Here is a 14,034-nt window from a genome sequence, read left to right on the forward strand (position 1 = left end):
AAATGAAAGTGCAATCTATCTGGTCATATAACTTAACCTCTTCATTCCCTTCTTCTGTCTACTTGCCTTACTCTGAGTCTGTTTTTGATGTCTTTCTTTCAACATGCAAACTGTGGTGCCACTGTCTATATTTAATACACGTATAAGATGTGTTTTTCAGTCATTCTATATGTAATGTAATTTATCTATTGCATTTATACCCTCAAACCAACTATATTATTCACTTTGTAAATAATATATGTAAGTATGGTGTTTAACTGAATATTAAGAGATTCTAGTAGATTTAGGTAGGAGGTGTGGTTTTCCAGACTCATGTTGGCAAGGATATGATGGGTGGGGGGCACATCTATTGTTAGTTGGGCATGGAGCAGCTCAAGCAAATCATGCTGTTAGACCAATCAAGCAGTGTATTTGTCCTTTATGAACACTGAAACATTTCCTCCCTTTGTTTTATCAAAGAGCCGAAGGAGATCAATAGAAAGGCATTTTAGCCTTTGATAGCTGGGATGCTCTCCATGGTTTGAACCATGTTTCCATGACTGCACATATGTCTGCATTCTTCATGGTGAGGAGTGCTTCCAAGGAGTGCAGTTTTTTTATTTAAACTACTAGCACTGAGCAGCAGTACCTTTAGGTGGTTGTAAGTGATTTTTGTTAAATTGGAGGTTTAACAACTTGGCGCAACCTAAAATAAGCACAAGACGGATAGATAAAGTTTTTGCTAGTGTCCAGAAGCCAAGCGGTAATAAGTGCAAGCCATCTCTGGCAGTGCATAGTGGTTTGTTGATCATGTCTCCCCAGGCTGACAGCTATTAGATTCCCTTGTTGTGACACCAGAAACAAAGCCAATTATTGAAGTCAATCATTTTTTGCTGGTACTGTGGCATCATCACTGGCGAAGGTGGGGTGCTACTCAAGGCTAGATTCATACCCGCTTGGGAAAAATATTCAGAGAGCTCCATCATATCTCTCTTCATATAGTCCAGTGAGGTATGTCTTAGGTCATTTATGCCCACACAGACTGTGATTGTGTCATACTGATACTTGAGGTTTAAAGACCTAAGCGTGTGCATGATCTGGCAGATCTGGACTTTGGACAGATAGCTCACTGTGATCTTCTCCTTGTTTAGCCTGGTAAAGTGGAAATCAGTATGTCTTGCAGTGGAATCCCCAATAACTGGAATACTTGGCTGTGTGTTGAGTTGCCTTATGGGCTTGGAAGTGGGGCTACTATGGTTTTCAGGGTTTTGTGTTGTGTGAGGTGTTATTTTTTTTATTTTTTGAGTAAGCGCTGGGCCACTGAGAGATGCTTTTGGGAAGTCTTGGAGATTTGGGTAGATTACGTGTGACTACCTGCACATATGGGGGTCTACGTGTTTGTTCCTTAGTGTTGGTAGTGAATGTTCCTTAGTGTTGGTAGTGAATGTTTTGGGTGTAATGCTAACAACCTGGTTTTCATTGTGTGTGTGTGTGTGTGTGTGTGTGTGTGTGTGTGTGTGTGTGTGTGTGTGTGTGTGTGTGTGTGTGTGTGTGTGTGAGTGAGTGAGTGAGAGAACTTTGCCTCCAGTGACATTGTGTATCTACATCTCTCACACACTGTTTGTTCTAAAATTCATGGTTGTCAGTGAACATGAGGCAGTTACTACACTGCCTCAAGATGCCAGTATCCACCAGAGCAGAAACAGAGATGACAGGGTAGTGCCTCTCTATTATACCAGATCCTTAGTAGATGGGAAGGAGTAGGGGAGAGTCACTTAAGGTCTAAGTGAGAGTGTTTAGTAGTATACTGTATGATGACCTGCAGTGGTACTGTTCTCTGCACAAACTGGCAGCTGTTCAAGCAGGTATGAACAGTGGGAGACTATGGAGAGTACTTTGTATACAGGATTTTAAACTGGAGAGGTTTCCATGTAGACAAGGCAGGGGTAACTGAGTTTGTGTGATGCAAAAATGGAAGCGTTTATACCAGCAGAATGGAAGACTTTTTTACACAATTAAGCCCTCAGGCCAATCAGATAAACACATAGTAAGCCTTCCACCAGAAGTTTCCAACTCGGATTGGTTGTATCAGCCCTCTGCTCTGACCAGAGTGCAGAATAAAATCCTTTTAATGTAAAACCAACTGTTTTGAGGTCAAATGCAGTAACAAATGCTTAAAAATACAAGGCAGATCTCCTGCAGTGTCAGAAATCCTTGGAAATAAGTTCACAAATACTTGAAATGTTTCCAAATACAAAAAAATGTGTACAGACATAGGAAAACATCTACAAACACAGGAAAGCTTTGAAAAACTTACAACATTTTTGGCAAATGTAGAAGAACTTTGGCATACTCAGAAAAGCTTTTACAGTATCAGAGAAAGTTGGGAGATATAAGGATACTGTTAAAACGACCTAAGAGTGGTACAGTAACAAACAGATGGTGTTTTTTAACCAATGCAAGTTGAAAAACAGTGATAAATTCAAACAAATTAATAAATGCAGCACATAACTATTAAATAGCATTGAGAGAGCAATTGCAAAAATAATAATAATAATAGTAATAATACTTATGTCAGCTTTGTAGGTCCACAGATGGCTTTAGATGTAATCCAAGGTCTTGTAATCACAGGTGTCCAAGCCAGGCACAGGGAAGTGCTGAGTAGTTGCCAGTTAGACATAAGTACAGTGCAAGGATCCATTTAAAAAGACACAGGTGATATTGTGGCTTTTTAAATAAATGTGTTCAGCAGCAGTGTCAGACAGCAGGCAGAAAAGAAGTGCCCCTGTATAGAACTAATGGCTTTAAAAGCTGTTAGACACTTCTGCCATTCTTTCTATTTTAAGTGTGGCAAAATGATGTTCTAACAGTGTTTATATTTTGTTACTGCTGCTGTTTTCCAGCTACTACTGTCCACTGTTAGTTTCTAAAGTGAGGCCTGTGAGTTATTATGTTTCCTTAAACTTTTGTTGAGCATCCATAAGCACAGTCAACACCTAATCTCACATTAGGGGCATCCTTTTCCTGATTTTGTAATGTAAATGTGGCGCTCCATGCACTAGATAAAATGCTCAACTATTTTGTTGTATTTGTGCCATTTATCACTCACCTGAATTTTTACATCATACACGGTCATAATATGTACAGTTTCCATTTGTTTTTCATTCCCTCCTTCTTGAAAGTTGTTGTAAGTCCATGAAATCCTTGAAATCTATGTTGCTGAATGTCAGGTGTTTTACCTTAGACAGAAAGTCAAATACCTTTAATAGTTCAGCAACTTTAATATATAATCTAGACTGCACATAATTAGCGACAAGGATAGGGCCAAACTGTATTGCACAGACTCAAGAAATAATTGCAGCATATTCTAGCATCTGAACTTATAGTTTTGCTGGTAGTACCACTTCATTTTCACCATTAAACTATACAGTTCATTATATAGTTTTAAAACATATGCAGCAGCTAGTAACATCTTCTAATACTGCAAGAAAATAATGCAACATAGGAATGCACATAAAAAAGATTACAGTGAGATATAACATTTTGGGAGCCTCTCTTCCCAAGCAGCTACAGAGTATCCTGCAGACTGTAGCTTGTCCTGTACTTTGGGCTGTCCTGAATTCTCACTGCAGCATGTATCTTTTAGGCTTGTCTCATATTAATGAACATTTTCTTAGATTCCCTTAGTGTTTCAAACCCAGGTATGAAATGAAAGATATAATTATCAGGGAATCTCCTTGTTGGATCAATGGTTAGGTTCAACTTTTCTCCCATTCAGAATATGGCATATTTTGAAAGATTGGCTCTCAGAAGCTCTCATCTCTTGTGCTGACATTTGCCACAACTTCACATGCCTGATAATAATTCCTAGCTGTAGAAGCCTGCTTGTGGTTTTTGCTGCTAGTGCAGTTCTGACCCTTTTCCAGACTTTACAAATCTATGAACTGTCCACGTAAGTGTCAGATTATCAGCCAAGGCTCACAAAAGTACTGCCTGTATTGTCTATGGGAGGGGCAAACATCTGACACTGCCATGCTTACTAGAGATTCAACCCTTCTACTGGTCAGAGCCATAAAATAAGCTTTTGGCCACCCTTGTGATGAAAATGTGGTAATATTTGAGAGCCCCTCAAGCAGGGATTGCTGGGAGTGTCTACCGTGTGGACTTTGGTATAGGTCAAGCATCACCACAAAGAGATGTCTGGGCCTAGCTCTCTTGATGGCTTTCTTATCTCTGCAGGTACAGAAGCTGTTGCTGGCTATTGAGGCACTAACCTTGATCTATTCCTCTACCTCAGTGGCGAAATGTGGCACAGGAGGAGGTGCACTCTTTGACCCCCCTTTGAGGGTGTTTATACTGACTGGGCCCATGTTGACTGACTAAGAGCCTGAGGCAGATGACCTGATCCCAGGGAGCGACTTCCAATCATCTAGTTACTAATCTGTGGCAGTTGAAAATGAGATCTCTTATTCTAGGACATCCATGTAGACTCAATATGGCAAGCCTATCTAGGATAACACGCCACCATAAGGTAATTCCATACCAGGGCTTGTAGTTCAAAAGCTAGACATCAAACAGACATTTTATGTCTGCTGGAAGCTTGAGTTATGAGTGCAGGGTCACACCTTCCCTGAATACAGCATGAAGACATTGCCTGTCCAGGTGCAGATCTCTTCCCACTTGCACCACAATTGATAAATATACTGTTGTATGGGTTCCATGCCACACAACATCAGGCATGTATTGGTCTTAGTCTAGCCCTTATGTAAGACCATGCAGTAGTTTATGTCTGGAGATAGTGGAGGATGTGGGCCTTCCTCCTCTCAGGCTGCTAGTAGGAGTCAGAAGACCCAGAGACCATTGTTTCTAAAACAAACAAGGATGAATAGTCCACTGCCATCTCCAGACCCATCCCTTAGATGATCCCTCCTTTGCTCATGCCTAAAGGCTTAGAAGGACCAGCAAGGACTGGCCTCACTCTTCTGTTGCAGCCCCTATTTTGTTGCTTATTTGGTGAAAAGTCTAAGGAGCTCTGATTATCCCTTGTGTGAATATCATTGAGCTGACAACTTTGTGATTTTTGTTTGGTACAGCATAAATCTTAAAACCACAACATTTTTTTTCATGTCACACAATAAGGAATCGAAACTGTTAAACATGTGTTGTAATAGAGTGTACTCCTCTTCCATGTTATGGCTCAGAGTCCTCAGCTGCCTACTGGAGAAAGCACTGAAAATGCTCAAAGACTTTCCTGTGCTTGAGTTCTGAGAGGGCCTTGCTGTGATTCTTAGTTGATTCCAAGATGAGCTATCATGCAGTCTGCTGTAGTTCTGAAATGTTGACTGTATAAATAGCATAGCAAGGGGCACTGACTCAGATGTGGGGCTGTGCAATGTAGTGCTGTTGAGCTTCTTCTACCTCATGGGGTAAGTCAATGTTTTAGATGCCTATTATGGAAGAAATACTATTTTGCCATGACACTTGGAGGACCTGGTCAGTAGCTTTCTGAGGAAGAAACAGACCCTTAGCACAGTGAAGAGCTATTATGATCACCCTTCAAGCACTTCTTCCTGTTCCTCTTCTAAAAAAAGCCCCAAAGGAAAGAAAGAGTGAGAGAGGGAGAGGGAGAGAGAGAAGCTTGCTTGCTGTGTGAGGAAGGCAATGAAATGTTGCATGATCCTATCTACCTTCTGCTGATCATGTCTTGCAGGAGTACAACTCTGTTGAGCACAACACCTGTCCTGACTATAGCCTACAACTGCCTGTGGATAGGAGGGATCTTCTTGGTTTGCCCTGGCTCGGAAAACCATCATAAAGGGCCAATGGTTTCTGGACATGGTCACTGTCGTGCTCAACTCAGTGTTTACCTGTCATCTGTGGAAATATCGCTGCTGGCATAACAGTTCATTTCACCATCATGTCACCATCTGTCTTGGGTTAAGTCTATATGTTTATGCTATATTTTTAAAAAAGGACCATAGAAGCTGTCCCATACTCACAATGGGTTACACATTTTACTCCCACCTGTTTCTTGTCACAGTATGAGGGATGGTTTCTCCTGGATTCTGTACCTCAGAATTTCTGTAGTCCTTTGAAAATTAGCATTTGCAAAGTAATGGAAACCTTTCGCAACATTCATATTTGAAATCAACAAAGGCTATTCCATGGTTTACTTTAGCTATCACCTTCAGTGGAAAATATAGCTGTATTAGTTTTCTTGTATACCCATAGATTTTTAAAGGTAATGGCAGTGGTAGCTGAAGTCTTATAGAGAAGTTTATTTATGCTTTCCCCTAAGTGGATGACTAGCTTCTTGTAGCAATATCCGTGCACTTTTCCCTAGACAAAATCTCTGGAGTAACCGTACATTGTGAGAATTCCCCTTTGACTTCTGCTGAGAGGATAGCCTTTAAAGACACAAAGTTGGAAAGACTGAATTTCCAGTTGTTTTTGTCCTAGATGATACAGGAAGTCATGGCTTTGGCATATTGAGTGAGGGTATAATGCATGAGCCAGCCTAAGACTGTGCTGCATATTCTGGACCTTGTGGCTGCCATTAGTTTCATAGTACCATTTGCAAATTTGAGGTTGTGGAAGTTGTAGTAGACAGTAAGGTGTTACTGGCTTTCGAAATGCCACATGCCCAAAAACCTCCAACTCCTGATGCTACTTTCCTTTTGCTTGGACCTGGAGTCCAGACAATTCTTATCTGTCATTTTTTTTTTTGGGGGGGGGGTCTTTCCCTTTACAGCAACTAATCCTATTACAGACTTTAGTGATGGATGTTTTGTTTGCAAGCTGGGGAGCTCATCTGGGCCCCACCATAGTTCAAGGGGTGATGACTTCCCTGGACTTGGGATACTGTATTAGCCATCTGTGGCTTTGAGCAGTTTTCTAGCCCTGAAAACCTTGAAGGCAAAGCTTCTTGTAGATCTGCTTCACAACTGGTCAGTTATCCAGACTGTTTCTGTGGCACTGGTCAGTTATCCAGACTGTTTCTGTGGCACTGGTCAGTTATCCAGACTGTTTCTGTGGCACTGGTCAGTTATCCAGACTGTTTCTGTGGCACTGGTCAGTTATCCAGACTGTTTCTGTGGCACTGGTCAGTTATCCAGACTGTTTCTGTGGCAGTATCTAAAGAAGAGAGCACAAGGTCATAACTTCTGCCTGAAGAGTTGATGCTAATCTGGCAGTGAGCTCTAGACAGGGTCATCACTCTCTCAGATGATCACATCCCTTAGGAAATAATTTGGCAGACTCTTTGAGCTGCACTTTCAGTCTTCTCCTGAAGTAGTTCAGTGAAAGGCCAAGTCTGTTACAAGTCTTCCATAGTCATTTCATTTTTCAGTAAACACTTTCAGCAACTGACATCTTGCTGGCAGTCACTTGCCAAACCAGCAAAATTGTCAAAACTTTCATCAGGTTCATTCAAAGTGCTTTTGCAAAAGAGCAAGTCCATCCAGTCATTTATAACCTGTGACTTAAATGTGAAGTTTCATAGCCCTGGAAAAAAGATATACTTAATTTCAAAATAATCACAAGCATTCCTTTACCTTTCTCTGTAAGGTTCTGCAATTTCACACTTGGTATGTTTGTGTTACTAGTTCTGAAGAACGAATACTTTCTTCCATTCTCTCTATCTCTGCCTATAATATACAGACCTGCAGGTGGCAAGCTGAAAATTCAGTGAATGACGGACTGTAAATTGGTAGCCATCAAAAGTGTATTCATGAAGGTGATATATCCCCTTCTAGAGGTGGAGAACTCCGAAGGTAAATATATTCATCAGCTGGGAGAGTGCATCCCTCCCCCTGTTCTGTTTGGCACAACAGGGCAAGAAAATATGCCCTTTTTCATGGCTCTGGGGAGTCCTCTAGCTTTCTTGTAATTCTTTTTGTATCCACATCTCAGTATAACATTTAGAAAAGAAATAGCAACACCTGTTCTAGCCACCCCTTAATGGCCACAAAATATATGATCTCATGCTGTCTGGTCATTGGCAGTACATTAAACTGTCCTGGTCCCAGCCACAGATGTTTTGGAGCTTTTCTCCCCGGGCCTCTACTGAAAATGGATATATGTCCAGCTAGACTAGCCTGGTCAACAAATGTAAAATAAATAAAAATAAATAAATGTTTTCCATGGCTGGAGCAATAATAGCTTCATCTCAAAATCTGGCTGCTGGTGTACAGTCTGTGATCTTGCTATGTTTGCCAATTGAGGTCTTAAAGGTTATAGATGCTGCTAAACCTTTCACTCTGCAGGCCTGTAAATGAAACCATTTTTCAGGTTTGTACTTAAAGGTGATTCTGATGTATCTCAGACAGCTATGTGATTAGGGCCTCAGTTATATTCCTTTGTTAGTGTGCATGTGTCAACTATTTGTGCTGCATGTGATCTTCTGGTGGGCAAGATTGTGGCCCAGCATGTGCTATTCAAACAGCTACTTAAAGCAATGCCACACTGTACATTCTCCGATACTGCCAGATTTGCTAGGTGAGACCTTAGAAGTTACTTAGGCTGGTACTCAACCTTCAACTCTGCAAACTTATACTTCAAGTCAAAATATTTCTCAGTTTAGGTGGACAGGTACTCTTTACCATATTTGGTCATCATAAAGGTGATCCTAACCTATCTCTTAATACCTATATGATTAAGGCCTCAGTTATTCCCTGGCCAGGGTACATGTATTGGGTATTTCTGCTCACTGTAATTGTATGGGGGGCAGGATTGTGGCCCAGCCTTGGACTAGTTAAGGAGTTTCTTAAAGGAGTGCTGTACCTCCATCCTCCTTTGAAGAACCAGGCCCCTCCATAGAACCTGAGATTCAAGATTGACAGGAAGTTTATGTCTTGGAAAATGTTTTTTTTTCTGGTGAGCATCCCCTCTTCTCATAGGGTTTTGGAGCTGCATGTCTTTTTGTTTATGGAATCGTATAATTCTTCCATAAGGAGTAAGTGTCCATTAGAATGAGCCCACATTTCCCCCTAAAGTTTCAAAAGTTAACCCTGAACTAGTCCATTCATCTCCTTGCTTTCTCTGCTGTGCTGGAAACCAGGGAAAAAGAGCCTTTTACTTTGTAGGTGTGACTGTCAACTCAGGCTTTAGGAATGAATGTGGGAATTAAGTAAAAAGAGACTCTTGTATAGATTTTTAATTCTGAGGTGGGAAGGGCTTGCATTTGCCAAAACAGACATTTTCCAATGTATTATCAATTGCATTGTCATTTGTTATCAGGTGACTGCTGAAGTCAAATCCCACTCCAGTAGGGGAAGGACTGCCTCCAGTGCCTTTTTTATGAGTGTCTCTCTTGCAGTTATCTGCCCTACAGATTGATGGGAATTGATGGAAACTGATGCTCACCTTCGTCAATTATTACCAGCAACTGCAACAATGAATTTTCTGTTGTGTGGTTTTTTTAGCTGCTTCCACACTAGTAGTTTATTGCTTGGAGTTCAACCCAAATAAGGGCCTATAATGGAGGATCTATGTCATTTTCCTTTTTTTTTCTTTTTTTTGTTCACAGTGCCTGTTAACCAGTAACACCACACCATGGCCTATATAGCCCATTTTTCCCTTCTGGATGAGAACTGATTGCAAGGGCATCATACAGGCATCCATAATGGTTTTTTTATATCCTGTTCCCCCACATTCCGAGCCTCAGCAGTAAATGGGCATTTCAGTCCCCAGATGGACTTTCTGGGTAAACAAAAGCAAATAAATAATGCTGAGAAACACTTCAACATAAGAGATGCACAGACTTTATCTAACAGTAATGACAATTGCCTGTACATAACTCTGGTTCCATACTTTATGTGGTTAGAGACAGCCATTATGCAATGGTTGCTGCCTTTATGAATCATATCTTTTACATGGGGGCCATTTGTAATAGTTATTCCTTACATAGTGCCCTCCAGCTATGCAGTTAGGAAAGACCACATACAGATGCCGACTAGATTTTGTAACCAATATGAATTGCTATGTATGTTTATCACATTGCAGCCCAGATATGTGGAGTACATTGTTTATGAATTCCCTCATTGTCAATACTTAACTGCAGACTCCAAACACAGCTTTATAACACTGACAATTTTACAGCATTTTGATCCCATACCTTTGAGGTAAGCATTCATTCATAACAAACGTGACATGTACTTATTTTCAGGTCATCACCAGAATGTTTTTTGTGCAGCATAAATTATATTTTTGCCGTCTTTATGTGGAATCATTTCCAAGACAAAACGAAAGTAGCTTACCCAGTTTTGCTGATGGTTATGTGTTTGCTAGAAAAGATTTGCAGGCACTTGCCTTAAATTAAAGAACAAGTTTATATAAGCCCTTGGTTCATCTTTTTTAATGCAACTTTCTTATTTTGTCAGTACTTTGATACTTTGACTCCATATTTTATACATTTCTTCAGCTCTACTAAGAAAGTCAAAGTGCAAGCAGACTTAATGTTTCTCACATTTTTTTATCACATGGCAGGCTTTTTTAAAAGTTAACAAAAATATCCCATGAAAAACATTTCAAGTATAATATGCATCTTTATTGTATTTTTAATTTAATATTTGAACTTAAGTAAATACTGTAATTTGATCTATCTCTCACTCTCTCTGTTATCTGCAACCCTGCTGCTTCTGAGCAGCTTGTATGATTCACTAGCTCATTTGCTAGCTTTCTAAGTGAATTTCCAGAATGTTCCATATAAATTTAGTTTTAAATGGGTCTATATCACTTAATTGAACTTCTTATTTAGCGAATCCCTATTTGTCAACCCCTATTCGTCGAACACACAAGTCAGCGTACGCACTTTTAAATGAAACTTTTCCTAGGGCTAACCAGTGGTAGGCCGACCTACCAACCATGAAAAAAAAAAACTATAAAGTTTAAAACCTAAACAGGTGGTGGGGGCACACCCCCCCCAACTAAATATACTAACTCCAAGATTGCACTACAATGGGGAAAAGGACAAATTCCAGGTGGTGGCCAACCATTACTTTGCCGTAGGAAAAGTTTTGTTTAAAACTGTGTTCGCTGATTTGTGCATTCGACGAATAGGGGTCGACAAATAGGGATTTGATAAATAGTAAGTTTGATTAAGTGATATAGACCAGTTTTAAACACACTTCATAAAACAACACATAAGTTGTGATTGTGATTGAATTCATTGGCGTCTACTTGTCCTTATCCTGACATTTGTGTATTCTGTGTACCTCCTTCTCCAGATTCTACATCCACTGCATCTTCTAGTAAACAAGCTGGTACAACGGATGCAGATGAAGCTGCAAGGAATTTAGCTGAAAGAAGGCGCCAGGCTCGATTACAGAAAGAGCGTGAAGAACAAGAGAAACGTGAGCAAGAAGAAGCTGAGAGGTATTTATGGCTGCTTTTAATGGACTTGCTCTATTGTTGACTTCATACTTTATATACATATTTTTTAATGTTGGCCACAGTTTAGGCCATTTGGGCACATTCCATTAACAGTGAAGGCCTGAGGAGAAAAACTGGTATATTTTTTTAATCTAATTATTTTTTTAACCACATTGTCGAGTTAGATTGGGAGCTGCCTGGTTAATTGACTTGCTCAGAATTATATGATTTTACTATGGAATGCCAAATGACAAAACCTCAAGTGACAGAAATGCCAAACAATAATCTCCGAAACACAAAAGAGTGAAAAAGTTCTCTTCAAGTGTTGTTTATAGGGAGGGCAAGCCACCCCCCCCCCACCAAACTTACATATACTTCTGACCAGTTGTAACTTCCTTTATGGTCAAATCAGACCACACATCAGGCACATTCACTATAAGACTGAAGCTTGATATATCCTCCAATATCTTGGTATTCAGAGACTTATGAAAAGACTAATCTGCTAAACTTGAGAGATGACCTGGCTAAATTCAAATGCCCTCCCCCCTTCTCAATGACACCAATGCTTATGCAGAATCCTTTACTGCCAAATTATATGCACAAGTAAATAGTTGCTTAGATGTATCTTTTCCTTTCAGAAATAAGAACACCTAATTCAAAAATAACCCCCTAACCCTTATATGGCAGCAAACAGAATTAAACATAATAAGGACTTACTATGTCTAGGCAAGTCATATCATGTGTCCCAGCTCAAAACAGTCATTTGCTTAGTTACAGCCATTTGCCCAGCCAAAAGTTCTCACAGAGTACTATGTATGGAATTTTTAAAATCTTCCAACTCATTGCACTCCCAAAAACATATGTTCACAGTTATCTTTTTCTTCCACATCACACCTCCAACATTTGCTATCTACCTGAGGAAATGCTCTTTGCAAACACTTCCAAGGAAGGATCCTAAAGCTGCTGGACTTGGTTGAATACTTGGCAGCCTTACATATGTCCTCCCATTGTTCTTTTGTAAATTGCTTTTCCAGTCTGTGTTCTCAGTCTTTTCTAACCTCATCTGATTGATTTATGTTAAGTTATGCAGTATTTTATATGCCCTATTAATTATTTCTTTTTTAAAAGCAGCTTCTGTTCTAGATTCAACTAAAAACTCTTCTAGAGAAGGTATTTCACTTAAAACTGCTCTTTACCTTTGTCTGTATTCTATCAGTCCCTAATAGGGAAGGCAGTCTCCAGCCTGCAATCCATATGGGTTCTTGGCCTCATTCCATTATATTATCTTTCCTGCTCTAGTTATTTGCTCCCAATATCTTGGTTCCTTTGCCAGTTTTATTCAGTGATTCCAACCCTCTCTTGCCTATTTTGTGTATCCCTTCTTACTGTCATCCCTATTGGCAAAATTTCCTTTTTCACTTCTTGTTTTGGCTTAGATCTTAGAGTACGTCTTGCAACTTTATGAATATAATGTTCTTTATTGTTGTTTTTGTTATTCTCTTTAATGATCTGCATCCAAAATCCCACTCTGTCTTTATTGCTTGAACTCCCCCCTGCTACATCTTCATCCCTTTCATTTTGAATTATAAGCTTATCCTTGTATTATGTATATGAACCTTAACTATCCATTCAAATCAGGCATACCTCTCAACTTCTTAGAGCAAGAAATATGGACAAAGCCAAACTAATGGGGGGGAGGGGAACGAGTGCCCAAAAATAGGGATGGATTTTAAGTATTGCTCTTATATACTGAGAAAGTTTCCAGATCAACAGGATTTGTGTTAGTGTGCATTTTCTGGAGGATATGAAGTCTGAAACTCAAATGTATATCACTGTTTAATGATTTCATTCCTTAGTGATTTGGCTGAAAACTTCAAATTTTATGAAGCATAGACCAAAACATGAGGCAAAAATCTGGACAGTTGAGATGTATGAAATCAGATAATCCTAAACCACCTTTTTGGAAGGAAGAGCTTATCCCAATGAACTCTTGTCTTCCCCTCCCAGGTAAATCCCATCAACTCTTTATTAATTACTTTCCACAGTATCTATGGTTGATAAAATATGCCTAACCTGTGTATAAAACTATCTTACTAACTGTGTCTGTAAACAAGAGCTTCCAATTTCTCAGTTTTTATATTATCTTTTTTGTTTAGTCTCTTATCACATATCCTTGGCTGCCATAACAGAATCCTTATTAATCCATATCAATTGGTCTCTAATATTAAAGACAATGTTTGGAGTGATAGGGTAAGTAAATATGCCCCAATATTAAGACAGGTCTCTTCATTGCCTGAGTTGACCAATTGCACAAACAAATGTGTTTTTTTTTTTTAAAACAAAAAACATCTTTACTACTAAATTTTCATGTATGACATAGGTAATCTTGCATTTATATAAATGAAAATAAACCATAATGACACAATCTTAGTTGCAAACATTATACCTTACAAACCATGCCAACACAACTGTAGCTGCTAACATTATACTTCACTTTTAATATATTCAGTCATTGTCTAGCCTAACCCAGTTTTTGTATCTTGGGGAATAATATGTAAATTCACTCTGAACTCCTAGTACTGAATTCACATCTTCCATGCCAAATATTTTCATAAATTTCTTTAAAAATCTACCCGTCTTTGGTATATTTTCCCTTTTGAGCCCCCCCCCCCCCCGACACATCTT

The 14,034-nt window shown here is 39.4% G+C and overlaps 1 protein-coding gene across 10 annotated transcripts in view; it reads left to right on the plus strand.

The window, feature by feature from the left end:
• Positions 1–14,034, plus strand: part of MAP7D2 (MAP7 domain containing 2) — a 1,271,501-nt gene that overhangs the window by 1,056,675 nt on the left and 200,792 nt on the right. For all 10 annotated transcript variants that reach the window (XM_044072255.1, XM_044072256.1, XM_044072253.1 and 7 more), the window contains one exon: positions 11,205–11,352. In XM_044072255.1, the coding sequence (XP_043928190.1) occupies positions 11,205–11,352 (148 nt within the window). The remainder of the gene's footprint in view (positions 1–11,204; positions 11,353–14,034) is intronic.

This window comes from Protopterus annectens, chromosome 5.part0, assembly GCF_019279795.1.
Source record: "Protopterus annectens isolate FY-2018-M chromosome 5.part0, PAN1.0, whole genome shotgun sequence".
Lineage (NCBI taxonomy): Eukaryota > Metazoa > Chordata > Ceratodontiformes > Protopteridae > Protopterus > Protopterus annectens.